General features: G+C 36.1%; 1 protein-coding gene across 2 annotated transcripts in view; it reads left to right on the top strand.

Moving 5' to 3' along the window:
* The window catches only part of LOC131979488 (glypican-6-like), a 111,043-nt gene that overhangs the window by 49,164 nt on the left and 41,930 nt on the right, over positions 1 to 19,949 (top strand). For both annotated transcript variants that reach the window (XM_059343486.1, XM_059343485.1), the window contains exon 4: positions 779 to 944. In XM_059343486.1, coding sequence (XP_059199469.1) covers positions 779 to 944 — 166 coding nt within the window. The remainder of the gene's footprint in view (positions 1 to 778; positions 945 to 19,949) is intronic.

The raw sequence follows: 19,949 nt of genomic DNA, 5'->3' as shown, positions 1-19,949 counted from the left end.
GTCCAAATCCCATTATTTCTGGAAACTTCTGTAAAGGTCCCAATAATATTGCTAAGATCTTTTTTTAAGGATAATGAATGAATAAATGAGAGCCTAAGATAGGATTATGTTTCCCCCCCCACCTTTTTTATTCATTTACAAACCAAATGTATAAATGTATGGATAAACATACAAGGGTGCCAAAATTTTCAGCAGCAACTGTATCCTGTCTACAATATGTGATAGTTATTCTTTGGGGCTTTGTATTTTTATCTCTTCTAACTCCATCTGCCATACAATAACCTCCAATCTTTTTTGTATGTGAGGTCATGGAAATAAAATCCAAAGAAAGCTGAATAATAGACGGGAAAATGCTTGACAGCTAGTTCAGGCTGATGAGTGGGCAACTAAATACAGTATTTTCCTTTATCTAATATCTGACATTTAAATGGAGGTTAAATGGTCTGACGTGATCACACACACATTGATTGACGGTGCTTGCGAACGTTCAAAAGTCTTTGGGCAGCAATTCCTCTCTCTTGTCTGAGCTGTTTTGACATTCAAAATAACAAACTGACAATAGTAGTCTAATAACCGCTATTATACAAATAGGGTTTTTTTTTTCGGTCTGGGTGATTCACTTTACAATTGTCCTCAATTGTGGTGAATTCAGGAACATTTAGCGAAAAGAAAATGGAAAATGTCCTGGAAGTGCAATTACTAAATGACAGAATGCAATGAACATCATTGTGTTTTTTGAAGGAAATGTCAACCATTGTTTCATTTTGTGTCATTGCAGGTCAGCAGCACTCCGGCATGTATTCGAGCACTGACCAAGATGCTGTACTGTCCCTATTGTCAGGCCATGCCGGCGATTAAACCCTGTAAGAACTACTGCCTAAATGTTGTGAAGGGCTGTCTGGCCAATCAAGCTGATCTGGACCCAGAGTGGAACCTGTACATTGGTAAGTCTTTTCAAGTGTGATTCCAACTGTTTGTCACCTCGGTGCTGTGGTTCTGTCAATTTCCTGTCAGACCTATGAGGATATTTTAAGATGCATTTATACCTGGAGAGTGTATGGCTCCATACTGTGGTTAAATGGGTCTAATAGGTGTGATAGACTTAGAAATAGCGAAAGCTGTAGCTTGAGTGACAATTACAAATAGCTGCAAGCAAGCCTATTACACTACAGGGAGTAACTTGATCCTTTTTTTTTTTTTGCGATCAACTTTTTATTGACACCTTTTCAGTAACAGATACATGTGAAATAACAGCAATCATGACACTTCATACATGACACTCAAATGGTGTACAAGAACAGTAACTTGATTCTTTAATATCAAAAATATTGCTGTTATGCTCTTGAAGGAGCCAACAGCGTACACCGTGTCGTAAATGAACGCGACCCGATCAAGCATCAGCCTCAAAATCAGCTTCATTGATTTGTTTTTTGTTGGAATGTCCTAATTTGCCGCAACCTATGCGAAAGTGCCACATTGGACAAGGATCAGCTAAAAAAATATCTATACAACACCACTTTATTTTACTACGAAAGTCCTAACTAAGGGTAATTTTACAATTGTGTATTGAGTTGCTTATAGTATGAGACTGGTCTCCCCTCAAAAATGACCATAAAGGTCGTTTGTACAGGCAGCAAAATATGACACATATTTACACTTTAGACTCTCCATAGCTGCCCTCTAGTGGCAGCAGAGTTTATATGAAGGAATTCATACTCCAGCGGATTACAAACATCCGATTTTCCCCCAGGAGAACGGGTTCCGTGGTGTCCCATGTGAAGACAAAAGTAAACGATGTGATTTAAGCATCACAGAACAACTTTTTGTGCATCATGTTTTTAAGTAACTATGGTTGTCACGTCACCCTTGTTACTACTTCTTTTTACTTCTTTTTACAGCATTTACGTACATTTATTCACATACTTATCTCCACATAAACTCAATTGTGCATCTACATCGCTTTGTACAGTAAAGTACGCTGAACCAAGGAGAACAGGGTTTGTGTCCTGTGTGAAAACGGAAGTAAATGATTTTTTTCGTAACTTAGATTGTTTCCATAACTTCCGTGGTTGTCTGTTTGTGAATCCCGTTTTTTTTTTTTGTTTTTTTTTACATAACTTCCTATTTTTACCTCACTTCTATGGCTCACATCACTCTATTTACGTACATTTATTTACTGTTTAAACTGTCTTTTTTTAACACCTTACCAGGATGCCCTAAACCTAGATCAGTGGTTTTGTAGCCTACATTCAACCAAACTGCAGCCCTTTGTTTTACAACCAAGAACCATACGTGTATATACAATAACATGTGCGCGTTGTGGGCGGTTTTGATAATCTATTCTGTCCTTTAGCTAAGGGATCTTGTTGGTCCTAACTGGCCGTGACCAATGCAACGCGCTGTTTTTAGCTGAACTTTTGTCAGATGCCATGTGTCTATTTATTCCTGTCGCTCATTGAATGTGCCATAATGGGAAAGGATAAGCTAAAAGGAAGTATCTATACAACACCACATCATTCAATACGAGAGCCCAAAGTAAGTGTAATTTCTTAATTAGGTATTGAGTTGCTTATAGGATTCAAATGGCCTTTTATTTTACTTCTATGTTGTTTGGGTTTGTCTTTTGGCTTAAGCAAGCTGAGTGTATGCGCTATATTAAGGCATTTTACAGTGGTTTTCTTTAGAGTGGAATGATATGATAAATAAAATGTAAAAATATGGTCCAGGTCAAAATGTTTACCTTGTAAATCTACAGGATTACAGAAATAGGTGTGTTATGTTGTCAGGTTTGACCGTCTATTTTCAGAGAGGTTACAGCTGCTGCTGTGTTGTTATCATGTTTTGACAACATCAGTTCCATTGACACACATTGGGTCCTCGGATAAGAGGCTGCTTTATTTGTCATTCTTCTATCAGCGTTTTCTTGCATGAAAAGATTTTATTCATGGGATTCTGCACTCCTGCTGGGCTAAATGGGGACTAGTAATAGGGCAGAAGTGCACCGCGGGGAGTGTCAGTGTTTGTGAGGAGAAGTTCAATGGGGATTTGTTCATCTCAGAGACAAAAAAGTACAAACGTGAATGAAAAATGTATATATTTATTTAATATTTCATAGAATGCTTAACACAGATGACTCCTGCTGTCATTTAGATAGGCCCATTCTGTAGGACTGAATTGGTGCCTTTGAAAAAAAAAATCAACTTTCAACACCTTGTACAAACCGAATATGTGAGAAATAAACAGTTAATGACACCAGACAGACAGAATAATAAACCATGGCAGTACTTTATTCAAAAACAAAAACAAAACTTTGAAAATAAAACATCCCACTGCTCAAAAACTGCATGGTTGAGAATATGACATAGCACATTTTACTAAGAAGTTGGGATCTTTTTAAGCAGAATTAAAGTCATAGTAAAATACATTTTAAAAAACTATACTAAATAAAACTATACTAAAACTAGAAGTTCTGATCCTGATGCATTGAATATTGTATTACCTCTTGTTATACTCCTCATACTAGATGATAAAAAAAAAGCGTTTGTGCTTTATTTCTCAAAATCCCTCTTGTTGTGAGTCATGCTTTAAGGCTTAAGACTCACACCGCCAGTCACCATATTTTATCTGCTTATCAAGAGTATGTTAGCAAACAAACGCCTACTTACACGTCCAGCAGATTCCGAGCACTTGATCAATGTACCCCCTGTATCCACTTTCCTTTTAGCTTGTGTTTGGGTTGTTCTTTCTTGGCCTGCTTGATGTTCGGTCCTCCTCACCAATCCCTTGTTATCTCTGGCTCTTTGCCATTTTACGCTGGGCAAGTAGTGTACAACCAGCTTGAGCAAGTTTGTGACCTTGGAGCAGCTGCACAAAGTTTTGTGCCAGTCTTTGTGAGAGCCACTGGGACTGTGGACCAGCGAACCAAAACAATGAGCAGCTAGACGAGGCTGAAAGCTGCAAAGAGCTTCAGGATGGAGGGTTGATTCTCAGATGGATCACTAACATCACGAACTACTAACATTTTCATTACAGAGTTATCTGATTTGGTGTCATTGTCAAAAACTGTCTCTTAAAGGTACTATGTGTAATTTTCAGAAAATACTTGTAATGAGTGGAGGCCTTTAAGTCATGACGTGCAGTCAGCATCCTGTTGCTTGCAGTGAGCACCCAGGTTATCGGCCAAAACAGTGACGTGACATACACGAGACTGAACCTGATTGACTGGTATCATGTTGATATCATCATGTTAATTCATGATACTTACTAATTTCTGTCTGCAAAATCTTTTTTTTACTATACTTTTTATTTGTGCATAACATCAGACGCAATCTCTTTACATTCATTTAAAAAATGTTATACCAAGATTAGCCTATCTGCAAAATCTTTATCAGCTAAATCCTTGCTTCGTAGCTAACTGGCTAATATTAGCTTAGCTTAGATGAGTTGGCTTGTCTGTCGCCCCTGTATAGTAGAAAGCAATCATTAGTTAAACACCTTGGCTTTGTACCGTTTCATCATTTATTATTGGCTAAAATCAACACACACAAGTTATTATCATGGATCATGTTAGCTTATGAAGTACTTGTGAAGTAAGCTAACCCAATAACATATCTACTCTGATAGTATTCTGCTAGAAATGATGATAGCGAGCATGTAAGTTAGGGAGAAAATAAAAAGTTTTCCAACATGAGAATTACCAACTCAGGGTTGGTTTTGATGCCCAAAACCAAACAAGAGTCCCTCCTTGAATCAAATGCCCTGCTAATGTTTACCCTTATTTTCCCCATATCGTGTCTCATTTCAGTTTGGCCAGAAGAACTTTATTAGATAAAACATTTTTTTGTGTGTATGCATATGTGGACCTGTTGGACTCTTTTTTTTTCTTTATCTTTTTTTTACATACATGAGTGGATTCCACCACTAAGCTAATGTTAGGTAGTACTGCACACTGTTGACGCTGTAGGGGAGCTACAGAGAGTCAAGTGACATCCTTTGGGTTGTTACGACTAAACCTTCTTGAGTCCTCTCTATAGACATCAGTCCTGAGGCAGTTTTAGGCTAGAGAGAAAGTTGTGGAAGGTCTCATTTTGTAAGTTAAGTTACAGTCCATTCACATATTGACAAGTCAAAGTGATTTATGTATTTTAAGTGTAATTTGCTTCAGATATTACCTTTCAATGTAGAATAAAAGATATTTTCTATGCACACTTTGAGGACAAAGTTGAGGAGTGATTTCATTAGCAACAACCACTAAGGAGAAATTAAAGCAAGGCCTTCATTTCCTCAGTGGATAAACATGTCTTTATTTAATATCAAAGGACATTTAGCTTGTAATCAATAAGGTCAGGGGCAGTTGTGCTTGTTTTGCAAAGCACTGGAAAACAGACATTTTAACAGATTGCTGCGATTACATAATAAAATGTATACTCTACCTCTGTATTTCTGTGACTATACATTACATGAGAGACAAGAAATGAAAGTTAAATTTGTTGGATTAATCCATGGTGGCATGAATGTCTTCATGTATTTAACAAGCACAGGGCAGAGCAGCTGCAGTGTGGAAGGAAAGAGGAAAACTTTCTTATAAATGCGGGGGTGTAGTGGAGTGTAAAGGAACATTAATGAAGTTTACCAACCACTCAAAGCTCTGAGTCCTAGAGAGTGTACAGACCTCAAAGTTTTCTTTTCCAAACTCGATAGTGCAGTAGTTAGTAATTTGGATGAACTTGTTGTACTATTTCAAATTAGCAGTAGTAGTTCCTTAAATGAAAAAAATCACAGTTTGGCTATCGGTAATTTATGTGCTGCTGAGGTTTTATCAAACTGCTGCTAGATTTTATTGCAGTTTTAGGCCAAGTCAACAGATACAGAAAGGTTCAAGCTGCAGGTTTGCTTTTAAATCCAACTTTATATCCTGCAATGCTTTATGCATATCCAACTGATTTGGGATTTTTGAGACTAATGTCCAATTTAGAGGAGAAAAAAATCACTGATAAAAAATACTGCAGCTGATACAGGGAATGTTGGAGCTAGAATGAAATTTGTTTTTTATAATGTGGACAAAAGTACTCAGAAGGCTGCTCTATTGAATGATATTTAACATTATTATACATTCATTAATCAACTGTCAACCAATTCAAGAATAAATACAAATAAAATAAATAGAATAAAATAAATACCAATACTGTATCTTTAGTATAAGTCAATTACTGACAATTCCTATAATAATAAATACAATTTTAATAAAAATAAATAAATGAACATCAGTACAGTAGGTCTAGAATCAGTAAAATGATTGACCATTTCAATAAAAAACAAAAATCTGAAAAAATAAATTAATGGTTAATACTATTACTAAATCACCCCAAGGATATTTTTGGTATTATACCGTGTGTAAGAAAATTTTTAATATCAGCGCCCTTTTTAAAATGTGTATATATATATATATATATATAGATAGATAGATAGATAGATGGATAGATGGATAGATGGATAGATAGATATAGATATCAGTCAGCATATATATTAAAGATGTATTGAGGAAATATTTAGATTTATTTGGAAAGCCACCAACTCCAGTAGCTTATGTACTCCTGATATATTCCATTGCCTATCCAAGTGAGCATTATGAAAATGAAATCCATATATAATTACAGATTTTATTTGATCACTATATTTTCTTGCCAAAGAAGCAATATTATATACTTTTGATAGTTAAGCATTCTTCTTTTGCTCACAAAAGATGGTTTTAATGAATATGAAGATTATACTTGACATATGTTGACTATTGTATTTATGCACTTCACTTGGGCTTATAGAAAGCAGTGTGTATAGAGACATGGATTATAGTTTATAGGATTCTTACTTATGGGTCTTAGCAACATGTTTAATTATAGATTGCAATATGGTTTTTCTGTTGTTCAAGCCCATGAAAGCACCACAGTGCGCCATATATGATCTTTCCTCACACAAAGGGGCATGTTGCAAACATAGTGTTGTGTTATGTGTTGAGCTGACCTACATAAATACATATTTGATGTCTGTTTGAAATCCAAAAGAATTCAGTCAGAAGTTGATAAAACTGCATACAACAGTGGCTAAAACAGGAGTTGGCCCAGGGCCTCATGGTCTCACAAGAAAGCAAACAGGAAGAGATGTATGCATATGTATGCAGTTTGTGCATTTGTTAATACATGATGCACTATGTGCAATATGGTATATGATTCATTTTTATTTAGAATTATTGGAGGGAAAAACATTCTTGTTAACCTTTATGAATGAATTTTCTATTAAATAAAATTATCATAATAGCGTGTACTTTATGGCTGACCTTTTATGTAACTCACAGTTCATATCAGCACAACAGCATGTAACCTTTCATAATTGAATTAGAAAACTATGGCAGTGGTTAAACATGCATTGAGATTATTGTATTATTAAAACATCATGCTGCTAAATTATATTTTATTATTCAAAGAGCACACTGGTACTGTCATAATTACCAATGCAAGAAGGAAGATGATGGGGTGTCTGCTTTGCAAACCTGTGACCGTTCATTAACTCAGTCATGTATTTCACATGCTGTACTGGGGATAGTGGTATAAAAATGCAGGTAAAATTTTCCAAGTAACCCAATTACAATATCTCTTCATCATATCTCCTAATTGCAAAACACTTTTAAGGGCTAAAGACATTATAAACTAGAAGGACATTTGCAGAACACAGATCTCCATCAGGGTCAGATGCCCGATCTCACAATGTTAACAAAAAATAAAAATAATAATCTATGTATCCGCCACATGATTTTGATCTGCTCCAAACTTTAATTATTAAGGATTTGGACCATGACTGCATCAGGTAAATTAATCTATACGGAATTAATGAAGATAGTAGGTTTAGTTTTTTATTCCGAATTTTTGTCTTTTTTTTATTTTTTATTTTTTACCTACAATGGCCATTAAACGAAGCTAAAAAGATATGACAGTGTACTCCAGGGTATTGTAAAATAAAATAAAAACCCAATGCTAAATAAAGCTGTTACATAAAACTGTTAAATACTCCAAAGCAGATCTGCTATTATTGTTGCTGCTGGTTAAGCCCAATAATGTAATGTATCCGTTGCTCAGAAACACCAGTCACAGCTTACATTTAACTAGAAATAAACACAGTTAACAGGTCACCATCAGAAGCTGCATTAATATCCATTAAAGAGAGTTTCAAAAGGCAAGAAAGCATATTCACTTATCCTATCATTCTGTTTTTCAAGTCTGTCTCTTTGTACTGTAATTTTAATCTCCATCCATCTATTTAAAAGCACTTATCCGTTTGAAGGGTTATGATACTCTCTATGTCTCTACTAATATTTTACAATATATAATATTTAGTGTCAGTAAAATGGATTGCTGCATGCTTACACGGACCAATCGAGTGTATTTCAATTTAACTGAAAAGGTCTACATTGACCACACTAACGAGGAATATGATTCAGACACGGCTCCACTTGAAATTGACAGTTTTACATTTCTGCCATTAATCTTTCGAGCAGCGGCCATTCTGTCTTCATCAGGACTCTGTCAATTGGATTATTGTTCCTCAGTGTAGTTTAAATACCACTTCTATATCTTTTGGCTCTGACATTTCACGCTTGTTATAAGATGAAAGATTTTCTATTAACTTAAGGTCTAACCACAAAAAAGGTATTGACTTGACTCTTGGTGTTAAATTGTCAGGAAGGCTCTGTCATATCGAGCACAGACGGAGAGATAATGTGACGTGTAATACCATATATGATGCTGATATGAGCCACACATACTTAGATCAGTAAGTGTTTATTACTCTGACATGACTGTTAGCCATTTTGCCGTTATTTACCTAGTGTGGTCAACTAGAAATGGGTTATATCAGCTCACTGAAAAAGAATAAGAAGCTATGGCTCGAGGGCTCAGAGAGAAATTGGTAGAACACCTGCGAGTCCTGACACAGAGCCGGTGCAGTTCTGAAGCTAAGATATTCATCTTGATTCCTGTGGCTTCCATTCAGACCAACATCATATACCTGCTCCACTGACCAGAGAAGACAAGATATTGGAGAGGTGAAAACTAATCCAACCAAAGAGTGAGAAATCCTTTAAACCTAGAGGCTGTGCCCATGATAGCAACGATTTTTTCCTACAACACCTTCTCACTCAAAGACTCCACTTGCAGGATATAACACGTTTTCATGAAAATAATCTTTACCTGTGACAGAATTTTTTTTTTTAAAGTCCCACAGTTCACATTAACCAGGGCCTCACCTTCATTTCACCATCATAAGAAGCTGCACTGCTATTTATTGCACTGAATTTTGAAATTCAGTGTTTTCTGCTGCTGTACTGCACCTTCAAAGTGTGGGAAAAAAACTTGTTAAAGTTTCTTATAACTTCCGTCAAGGAAGTGATGCTGTAGTTTGTCTGTCTGTTTGTCAGCAGGGTAACAGAAAAACCACTGGTGCAATTTTTATGAAACCTGGTGAAAGGAAGAGGGTTGCATGCAGTTGCAGAGGAAGACTCCACCACATTTTGGAGTGGATCCAATTTATGAGGCGGATACATTAATGATCTTTAATTTAATTCACAAACATTTCTGGAGAGAGCATTTGTGCTGCATTCATGTGGTGTCAGAATATTCAAAAATTAAGTTCCTGATCATATTTCATGGCTTACCTCATCTGTTTCTTTCGCTCTTTGTTCTCGGTTAAATACTGGAAACAGCTATCAACTAGGGGTGGGCGATATGGGCAAAAATAATATGTCCATTCTTTTTTCTTTTTTTTTAACCCAAAAATGGTAAAGGAAATGTGATTTATTTACCAGTTAAACTTCAATGTGTTTACATTAAATTGGTTAATATCAGTTTGTTTCTTTTTTTGCGATATTATAAATACTCAATGTAAAATTGCATATCTTCAAAACAACGTTAACAAAATTATCGTAGACTATATATATCGCCCACCTTTATTATCAATGTGTTGTGTAAACAGAAAAGGGACCATCAAGGAAGCAGTTAAATAAACCAGTGGCTTCGATGAGACTGGTTTACCCTCAAAAACGACCACATGGGTCGTTTGTACAGACAGCAAAATATGACTAATATTTACGTTTTAGACTGTCCTCCCCTGCCCTCTAGTGGATAAAATAATGATGATTGACAGCGATGCGGAGTTTAAATGGCAGAATCCTCGCTCGGGCATGTGGGAGTGGTGGTTGGGTCAAACAAACATCTTTCACCCAAGAGAACGGTCCCTATGAAAACAAAAGTAAACAATGTGATTTGAACATTACTCAACTTCAGTGACTCACATTTTGTGCATCACATTTTACTTGACTATATCACTTCCGCTAGTCATGTTTTTCTTTTTTGCCCCAGTAAGAAACTTGTCCATTCCCAACCTCTGCAGTGGATTTGTTTGTTGTATGTCCCTTAAATGAGTTTGGGGTGCTCCGACACCAAAACATTAGTTCGATCTGCTACATGTTCTGACCTAAAGAAGAAAAAAAAAAACAGAAGCCATCTCGAGCCCCTTCTGGCCGCCCCACAGATAGAGAAACGCTGCCATAAACCTAGATCGATGGTTTTTGTAGCCTAACTCAATGAAACGGCAGCCTTTTTTACTACCAAAAACCAAATGTATATGTATAATGATGTGTGTGCTATTTAAAATCCACTCTGTACCGCAAAACACTCTTGTGTGTCGTTATGAGTGGCATTCACAAAAAACAAAAAACCTATTCTGTCATTTTGGTTGGAGGTTTTGTTGGAAAATGGACAATCAGTGGAGCACTTAATGGCACAATTGGCTCTGGTCGAGGTCTGAGCTCTCCAAGTGCAACTCTAGATTTCTGGTGTTATTTGAAATTATTTTTATGTTGTTAAGACTAGTGTACCAAAAATGATGGAAACATTGGCATCGTAAAAAATCACATAATTCCTTTAGATATGTATTTGTGTGACATACAGTATAAATTATTTGTAGGCGCCTGAATTCAGACTGGTATTTTGACACATATTTTGACACTTATTTCTTCAAGAAGATTTCGATAAAAATGTGATTATTGCGCAGCCCTAATCCATTCCCTCACTTAGATCAGATGTCCTTGTGCATATGCTTGTTTTGCCTGGCCCCTGAGCAGGAGATTAATTAGACCAGCAACTAAGATATCACCAAGAAATTTAATTTAAAGCTGACTGAAGGCCAATGTCAATTTTAAATACACTTGTCTCACATTGTCATTACAGATTAATTTTTAAAGGTGCTCTTCCCGGGACTAATATAGCTTTAGTTCCAGAGGGTCATCTCATTATTAAGATTGGTGTATTATTAACACTTTTGCTTCATAGACTCGGTAAAGGCTACATGGTGGTGTAGTGGTGTAGTTGCCTCACAGCAAGAGTGTGGAGCTTGAATGTTCTCCCTGTGCCAGTGTGGGTTCTCACCGGGTCCTCCGGCTTCCTCCCACAGTCCAAAAACATGGACTTACGTTTAACTGGTGACTCTAAATTGTCTGTAGGTGTGTATGAGAGTGTGAGTGGTTATCTGTCTCTATGTGTCAGTCTTGCAATAGTCTGGTGACCTGTCCAGGATGTAACCAGCCCATAAACTGTATAAATATAGGACGTAGTCACCGTGACATCACCCATTGGTTTGTGAACTGCCCGTTTCTGGAAACAGGGAGCAGACCATATTTGGACTGTGGAGGAGCGACATTTGACGACACTGACTAAACGCCTCTCTACACCTCAAACTGACTGAGCGAAGCTGCTGCTAACTCATGTTAGCATTAACCGGGATTTTAGTTTTGGCTAGCAAAAAACAAAAACAAAATGTATGTTACTTACCTCAGAAATTACAGTGGCAGTGACTCCTTGGAATGTCAATTTGTACAACCAAACGCTGAACAAGACATGTTTAAATAAACTGTCATTAAGTGAAAATACAGTGTGAAAGGGTCAAAGTTCTGAGACCAAACCACTAAAGGTCCTTTCTTTCTGTTTTTAACTGTATTGACACAGTGCCATAGATACACATTGTTTTTCTTCTCTCCTGTCTCCTGATCGTACAGTCTATGCTCCTAATGACTGCTCGCCTTGTTAGCCACCTGTCTATTAAAGGTAGCCATGCCCCAAATCATACGTTTCTTTATCTTCTATTTTCTTCTATAAGGGGGCCATTATTTACTCTATAACACCAAATTGTCTTGAAGAAGATTTTTTACTAGCGATTGAGACCATACTGTTGTCCTAAAAAAAATTCTGAGGTAATAAGAGTGAGAAGTTTTCTCATTTTGTATTAAATGAATGGAATGAAATGCTTCTGCAGCCTCCGTCAGCACCCCCTGTTGATATTTTCAGACCCCGCCTCTCACCCAATGTCAGCTGGGATCAGCTCCAGCCCCCTGCGACCCGAGTGCGGATAATCGGTTAAGGATAATGAATGAATGAATGAATGAATGAATGAATTAATTAATTAATGAGTCTGAATATTTGTTCATATTGCTGCAAAAATGACACCTATAGTTTCAGAAAACATAATCTAAACCAGGCTTTAATATCAGTCTGTAATGTGTATTCCTTCCTTAATGTTACACTGAATAAATTAAATGTGAATAAATCATACAGTAGATTAAATGGGCTCTGCTGAGTAGCCAGTCTCTAATCCATTTGTTCCCACTGGAGGACAAATCCTTGCTGACCTCTCCCCATTCTGCTCATGAAAGACAAGACTCGCTCAGGGCATTAATTATCCAGCCAAACGCTAATTACAGTATGTTTTTAAGAAGTATATTATGTGCATTTTGAATTGCAAATACCAGAATCTGATTTATAATAAATTCTACTTTGCCTATCATTAATATCATGCATTTTTTTAAAAGTAGTACATGTGCAGTTTGATGAGATTAAGAGAGGGATTAGATTTTAATTACATGAATTAACTGAAGCGTGGAGCATCTGATGAACAGCTGTCAGTCTGCTCAGTGCACCTGAGAACTCCACACTGAATATAATCAGGACCAACACGCCAGGTCCTCTGGGATATATAGAGCATTACGCTTTCTGCATAAATCACTGGATATCTGTTTTAAGATTTCACTTTGACAATGTTTACTTGTCTTTGTGTTTAAAAACTCTTTCGGTCCGGTATTCTTTTTGTTGAACAAAGTTCTGAAGCGGGCTGTTTTTAACCATTTTGATGTTGTTTATCAGGCCGTCTGCACAAATGTTGTTTTTCTCTCAGGTCATTTGAATACCAGTCACATGCTGTGGTGATTAATATCGTCCACTGCAGTTTATACCACTTGTGTCATAAATGTGCTGTGTTATTCAAATGTTGAGGTTTAGCATGTATAAGGACTTAGAATTTAGAATTTTGGGGTGGATACCATTTGTTTCAGAGATTGTTGTGGATAATATAACTATTTTTGACCAATCCATAATTGATAAAATGGTAGAAAAAAAAATATCCTAAAAACTATTAAGACACCTTAGATAATAGAAAACTCCATGCAGTGGTGTGATATCAAAATATTTTGACATTCTGGTGATCTCTGCAAGAAATGTACTATTTTAGCAACTGGATGGCAAAACTCTTATTGTCAATATACAGCGTCAATATATATCCTTTGAATGCTCTAGGTCTCTAGTTTTGGGTTGTAAAGTTTCATAAGGCTGTGATTATCCTGGAGGTCACAACAGGTAATTTTATAAACTGAGGTAAAGTTTAAAAAAAAAATGCTCTCACTGCAATAAAATGCCACTAAAGGGACTGATATCATGTCTCAGCTTTATAGTCATACCAAAGTTATGCAAGTCCAAAATTTAGACTGACTTTGGAGCATCATTTAATGCAAGGTTGTATCAGTTTTGATGCACAACAGAGTCCTCATCCTGGTCAAACATGTATGGCTGAGTCCTTTCTCTGTGTCCTTCCACTGAAGATATAATAATAATAATAATAATAATAATAATACATTCATTTATATAGGACCTTTTGAAAACAACAGCTTACAAAGTATTTTGACAAAGAGAAGTTAATCACAAGGAGAATGATTCCATAAGGCTAAAAACAATTCTTGCAATAAAAGAAAAAAAAAAGAAGAAAAAGTATACAAACAATAAAAAACAGTGTAGGATCAATCACAAGGCATTTCTCAGATACTGAGGAAAACTATCCTGATAAAGTAATAAGAACAGAATTAGAATGTAGCCATACAATACAGCAGAAAAGATAAATATAGCATTATATCATTATAACTATAGCTGCAGACTGTGAGCAATACCGGAACCTATTTAGAGTTTGTTTGTTTTTTATGTGGGGAAAACCATGTAAAATAAAATATTAATCACAGAGCAGCATTCGTGCACATATTTTAAAAGTGAACTGGTTGACTCTGCCAAAGCTTTATTCGCAAGCTTGTTGCATTGGTGTTTACAGGCTGTTACTGTCCTCCCTGGAGAGACATGTCACCACATTGGAAGTGATCTGCATCGATTCTATCTCCTCATTTCTTTTTAATTAGGTGATTTGTTTCACTTGGTAACTGGAGGCAGCCACAACCTCACTGTTTATGAAAATTCAAGCCAGCAACATATCCTCTAGTTTGTGAAAAAATTGCTCATGAATAAAATATTGAGTGGAAAAACCTTCCCTAACACACTGTTGAATGGACAGCCTATGGCTTAAAGTCAGACCACAAAGATAAACCCAAATATTTTCTGCTCACGAGGGTGCTGGAAGGTTTTGTATTTTTGTGCTTTTATCAGCTTGAGCTCAAACACTGGTACTATCTCACACCTTTACACTTTACCATAATTAAAGCAAGCTGATACTGCTTTGGCGCCCACACATAGACGCAGGTTAAACATATGTTGGCAGCGAGCCTGAATAGGTCAGCGCAGCATCCATCGGCCGAGCTGTCCTGACCCTCCTCCTGGCCAAGAGTGAATGTGATTCAGACAACGATATTAAGCAAATGAAATTAATTCAGTGTTAAATATGTTTAAAATAGATTTAACCAACTCTCCAACAGATCTGAGAAAGGAAGAGAGAGACAGAGAGCAAATGAGTGGGCGAATCGGAGAGCAAGCGCATGGAAAGAGCTGAAACTTCAATCTATTTGGTACCAATGCAGTGTAACTCTACATATGGAACTGCAGTTACAGACTTGACTCTCTGTGGACAAACGGTAACAGCCACCTATTGACCTGCAGCCTCTTTATTAAGAAATTAGGGGTAAATAATAACACAACACTGTGAAAATAATCCCTTTCAAGTAAAGGTCATGCACTGGAAATGTAACCAAATAAACATAAATATTATCCAACACTTATTTGGAGAAGAAGTACTCAATGGAGAAAAATACCCCTGTTAGTGTTTGTTATATTATTAAATTATTATTAGTCATGCATTAATGTGTAAGCAGCATTTTATTGTTATAGCTGGATCAGGTGGGGCTTAACCTTTTTTGTTCAGCATGACAACTAATGACTACTTTCATTGTGGTTTAATCTGCTTATTATTTTCTAAAAATTGAAAAATAATGACAAATGCCATACCAATTACAAGGAGACCACAGTGAAACTTTTGCAATGCTTGTTTTCTCCAACCCATAGTCCAAACCTCCTAATTATTAAAAAAGATTATTAAAAGTAGAGTGCAGGTCTCTGCCAAGCATCGAGATTCTCCTGCATTGTACAGCTCTGATAAAGCTGAACTTGAATTTAAAAAAATCTAAAAGGTATTTGCCTGTCATTTTGCAGACAAACCTGACAAAGCATGAATTCAAACTTTTTATGTGATGATATAAAAATGTTCAATAAAAAAGTTTTTTCAAAGTTGATGAATCTCCGTAAAAACAAGTTGTCCTTGAGCATATATTCATAAAAGTAAAAAAAAAAAATTTGGTTGGTCTAGTAGAATGAGAGATTAGCGGACACACAAACAATCAACCCCCCACAATGCCCTCAAGGTTTATGCTTGACAGAAACAATAATGAAGAAAAACAGGAAATCTCCAAATTTGGAAAAAATGAATGATAATGTTAATTCTTTAGCTGTTACATGTGTAAATAAGTGCTAAAATACACTAACAGGCCACTTTATTATGTGAAGTACCTAATAAAGTGGCGGTGTGGTCTTTTGCTTTAATGTTTTATGTTGATTTTATGATTTTTTGTTTTTATTGTATTCATGCATATAATTTATTTTATCTTATTGCATCTTACTGTTCTATTGTTTACTACATCTCTTTGTATTGTCTTATGTATTTATTGTTTGTGCAGCACTTTGGAAACCTTGTGTTTGCTAAAATTGTGCTATATAAATAAAGGGGATTGGATTGGATTGGATTGGATTTAAGGTTGGTTGGTTTTGTAAATCCCCACATTTGGGAAAAATACTAAATACTAAAATGATTATCAAATTATACTGCTGTATAGTTTAATATATAACTAAGCATTATATTTTTAAGCACTTTAAAGCTTTTAATGGAAAAAATATTAATATTGGGAAGTAACTCCAGCTGTCAAATTGCAACAGTTCAATAGAGAATACAACATTTCTACCCAAAATGTAGTGAAGTAGGAAAATGCTCAAGTAAAGTGCCGTTATTAGTAGTATTATTTAGTTAAATTCCACCACTGGATATAATGAGTTATGAATCATTTCTGTCTTTATTTTGAAGTACCTATTACCTAGAAAGCACTGATTTCTATGATTATCTACTGATTTCCTGGCATAAAAAATAGGGGTTTAGACAGAAAGCTGCCTTGCAATGGATGTGTGCCTAATGACATTTGATTGTGCAATCACAGCTACAGTGGATTTGAAATCCGAGAGCTCGAACTCTCACAAGCAGCAAAAATACAGCCACAGATCTTTATTTTTAGTTGGCATTTCAGCTCCTCAAACATAGAACACCCACAGCTTAAAGAAGAAAGTTTAATTGAATATGGAGATTACTTAAACTACTGCCCATCACCAGCTTCAGTGCTGTAATGTCAAAAATAAAATAAGTATGAGGTATACCTGCACACCAGCTGCTTTCTCTGTTCTATTCCTGTGTTTCTTTCCTGTATGAGGTCTGAATTCCCATTCAGGATTGATGCTTTTGAACAGCAGTGGTTTAGAACAGCGGTGCCTAAAAGCCATTTCACCCACACCTTTGGAGTTAAATGGATTTATAATGGTTGTTTGCACTGGCACATGTGGCTTGTTCCCCACCCATGGGTAAAAAGGGTTAAGAAAATACAATTTTGGCGTGCAAAAAATATCCCTCTAAAAAAATAGCCAAAATGCTATTATAAAGCAACAGACCTAGTAAAAAACATTGACCAGAAAAAAACTAAAATTATACAATTTGAGATAAGGATACTTGAATCTTGATTAATGAATTAGACACTTATTTTGCTTCATACCGAAGGAAAATAAGATAAACCAGGTGGGGGAACTTACCTTAACCTTAAACTATTCAGTTATAGAGAGGTTGTGTCCTAAGGCTTACAATAGAATAAATAAATAAATAATAATAATAATTACCTCAGCTTTACATAGCTTTATAGAGCATTTCAGCATTGTTTACATGTCCAGCACACTACTTAACTGACAAAAAAAAGTCTAAAAGCCCACATTAGAAACATAGTGCATCATTTACAGCCAAAGAGCTTTTTACAGTCTGTAAAGACCAAAAGCAGAGCTAAAACATAAATAATAGCCTTGCATTCATCAGGTGGTTAGAAACACTGCTTCATATGATAATGTTCAATATTTAACTGATGCATGTGTAAATAAGTGCTAAAATACACTCACAGGTCACTTTATTAGATGAAGTGTGTACCTAATAAAGTGGTGGTGTGGTCTTCTGCTTTAAGGTTGGACGTGCTGTGCATTCAGAGATGCTGTTCTGCAGACCTTGGTTGTAACGAGTGGTTATTTGAGTTGTGGTGCCTTTTTATCATCTTGAACCAGTCTGGCTATTCTCTACCGACCTCCAACATCAACAAGGCATTTTGGCCCAGAGAACTGCCACTCAATGGATATTTTATCTTTTTTGGACCATTCTATGCAAACCCTAGAGATAATTGTGTGTACCATGCCATGTTAAAAGTCATTTAAATCCCCTTTTTTGAGCTTCAGCAGCTCGTCTTCACCATGTCTACATGCCTAAATGCATTTAGTTGCTGCCATGTGATTGGCTGATTAGGTATTTGCATTAATGAGCAGTTGAACAGGTGGCCGCTGAGTGTATTTGCAACCTTACAAGGTGACGACCAGCCCACAAGTAGCCAACGGAGATCAAATAGTACGACACTGGTGCAGAGGTCTGTCTGAGAATAATGGTATGGATATTTTCCAAGTCTGCCAAGTATGTACATTGGGAAAGGTATTGATCACTGTAATGATACTTATTAAAGCAACTGAAATGTAAAAGATGGAATTACCACATATAAAATTGTTATAGTTATAATTGTTATAAATGTCATTTTTAAATCATCGTCACATATTAAATGAGATATAGTATGTTAATTTGTGAACTTTAGAGTAAAGGCAGACTTTATTACTGTTGAACAGAGCCAGACTCGCTGTTTCCCCCTGTTTCTTGTCTTTGGGCTGAGCAAAGCTAACCGACTGCTTGCAGTAGCCTTGTATTTACCAGAAAGTGATGAGAATGGCATTGATCTTCTCATTTAACTCTCCACCAGATATTAAATAAGTGTATTTCCCTAAATGAATCATTCATTTAAGCTCAGAAGCTACAGTAGTGTTCAATATAATAGCAGTCCAATGTGACTAACCAGATTAATCCAGGTTTTTAATATATTTTTTATGGCAAACAAGGTACCAGTAGGTGCAGTAGATTCTCAGAAAACCAACAAGACCCAGCATTCGTGATATGCACGCTCTTAAGGCTGTGCAATTGGGCAATTAGTTGAAAGGGGTGTGTTCAAAAAAATACCAGTGTCTGCCTTTGACTTTACAAACTCAAAACTATTTTGTACAAACTTTATTGTTTCTAGGATTTAGCAATCCTGTGAATCACTAAACTAATATTTAGTTGTATGACCACAGTTTTTTATAACTGCTTCACATCTGTGTGGCAACCAACTTGTGGCACCTTTCAGCTGTTATTCCACTCCAAGATTATTTAACAACATTCCACACTTCATTTACATTTCTTGGTTTTGCTTCAGAAACTGGGTCTTGTTGGTTTTCGGAGAATCTACTGCACCTACTGGTACCTTGTTTGCCATAAAAAAATATATTAAAAACCTGGATTAATCTGGTTAGTCACATTGGACTGCTATTATTTTGAAGCTTCAAGCAATCTGAGTTAGTCAAATCAAGTGTGGATCTTGGTCCTGGAAGGTGCAACTAGCTAGTAAATGGGAACGTTTGGGTGGGAGAGTAGAAAAGGTGCATAGGAGCAAAACAAATAACTAAACCAAACGGGAGAGGAGAGAAGCTACAGCAGCCACAGAGTGGAGAGTCAGCCAAAGGGAACACACTCAGGTGTTCCCAGTTGCTTTAACCATCACCTACAGAGAGAGCACAGACAGGTGAATCACACAGCAAACTCAACATGACACATCTGGGACCATCACAGGATCCATCCAGCAACCCTGTGATCAGTAAATGACATGAGCCCAAACTCCCCAAAACACAGTGCAGAGAAATAAAAAAGGACTTTCATAGTATAAAACTGGAACTTTGGGAACTTTTGCTTAACTGTGAATAAAAAAAAATAAAAAATAAAAAATAAAATTAAAAAATCCTTTAAATCCATTAAGTTTTTTTAACTAAAAGATAATTTTACTTTGGTATTCGATTATGCAGAGAAAATGGAGCCAGGTCAACAAAAAATTTGCTGTTGTAATAAACAAAAACATCTAGTTTTCTTACGAGGTATTAAATCCATGTAAA

The sequence above is a fragment of the Centropristis striata genome, chromosome 10 (genome assembly GCF_030273125.1).
Source record: "Centropristis striata isolate RG_2023a ecotype Rhode Island chromosome 10, C.striata_1.0, whole genome shotgun sequence".
NCBI classification, from domain to species: domain Eukaryota; kingdom Metazoa; phylum Chordata; class Actinopteri; order Perciformes; family Serranidae; genus Centropristis; species Centropristis striata.
This window is presented reverse-complemented; position numbering and strand designations above follow the sequence as displayed.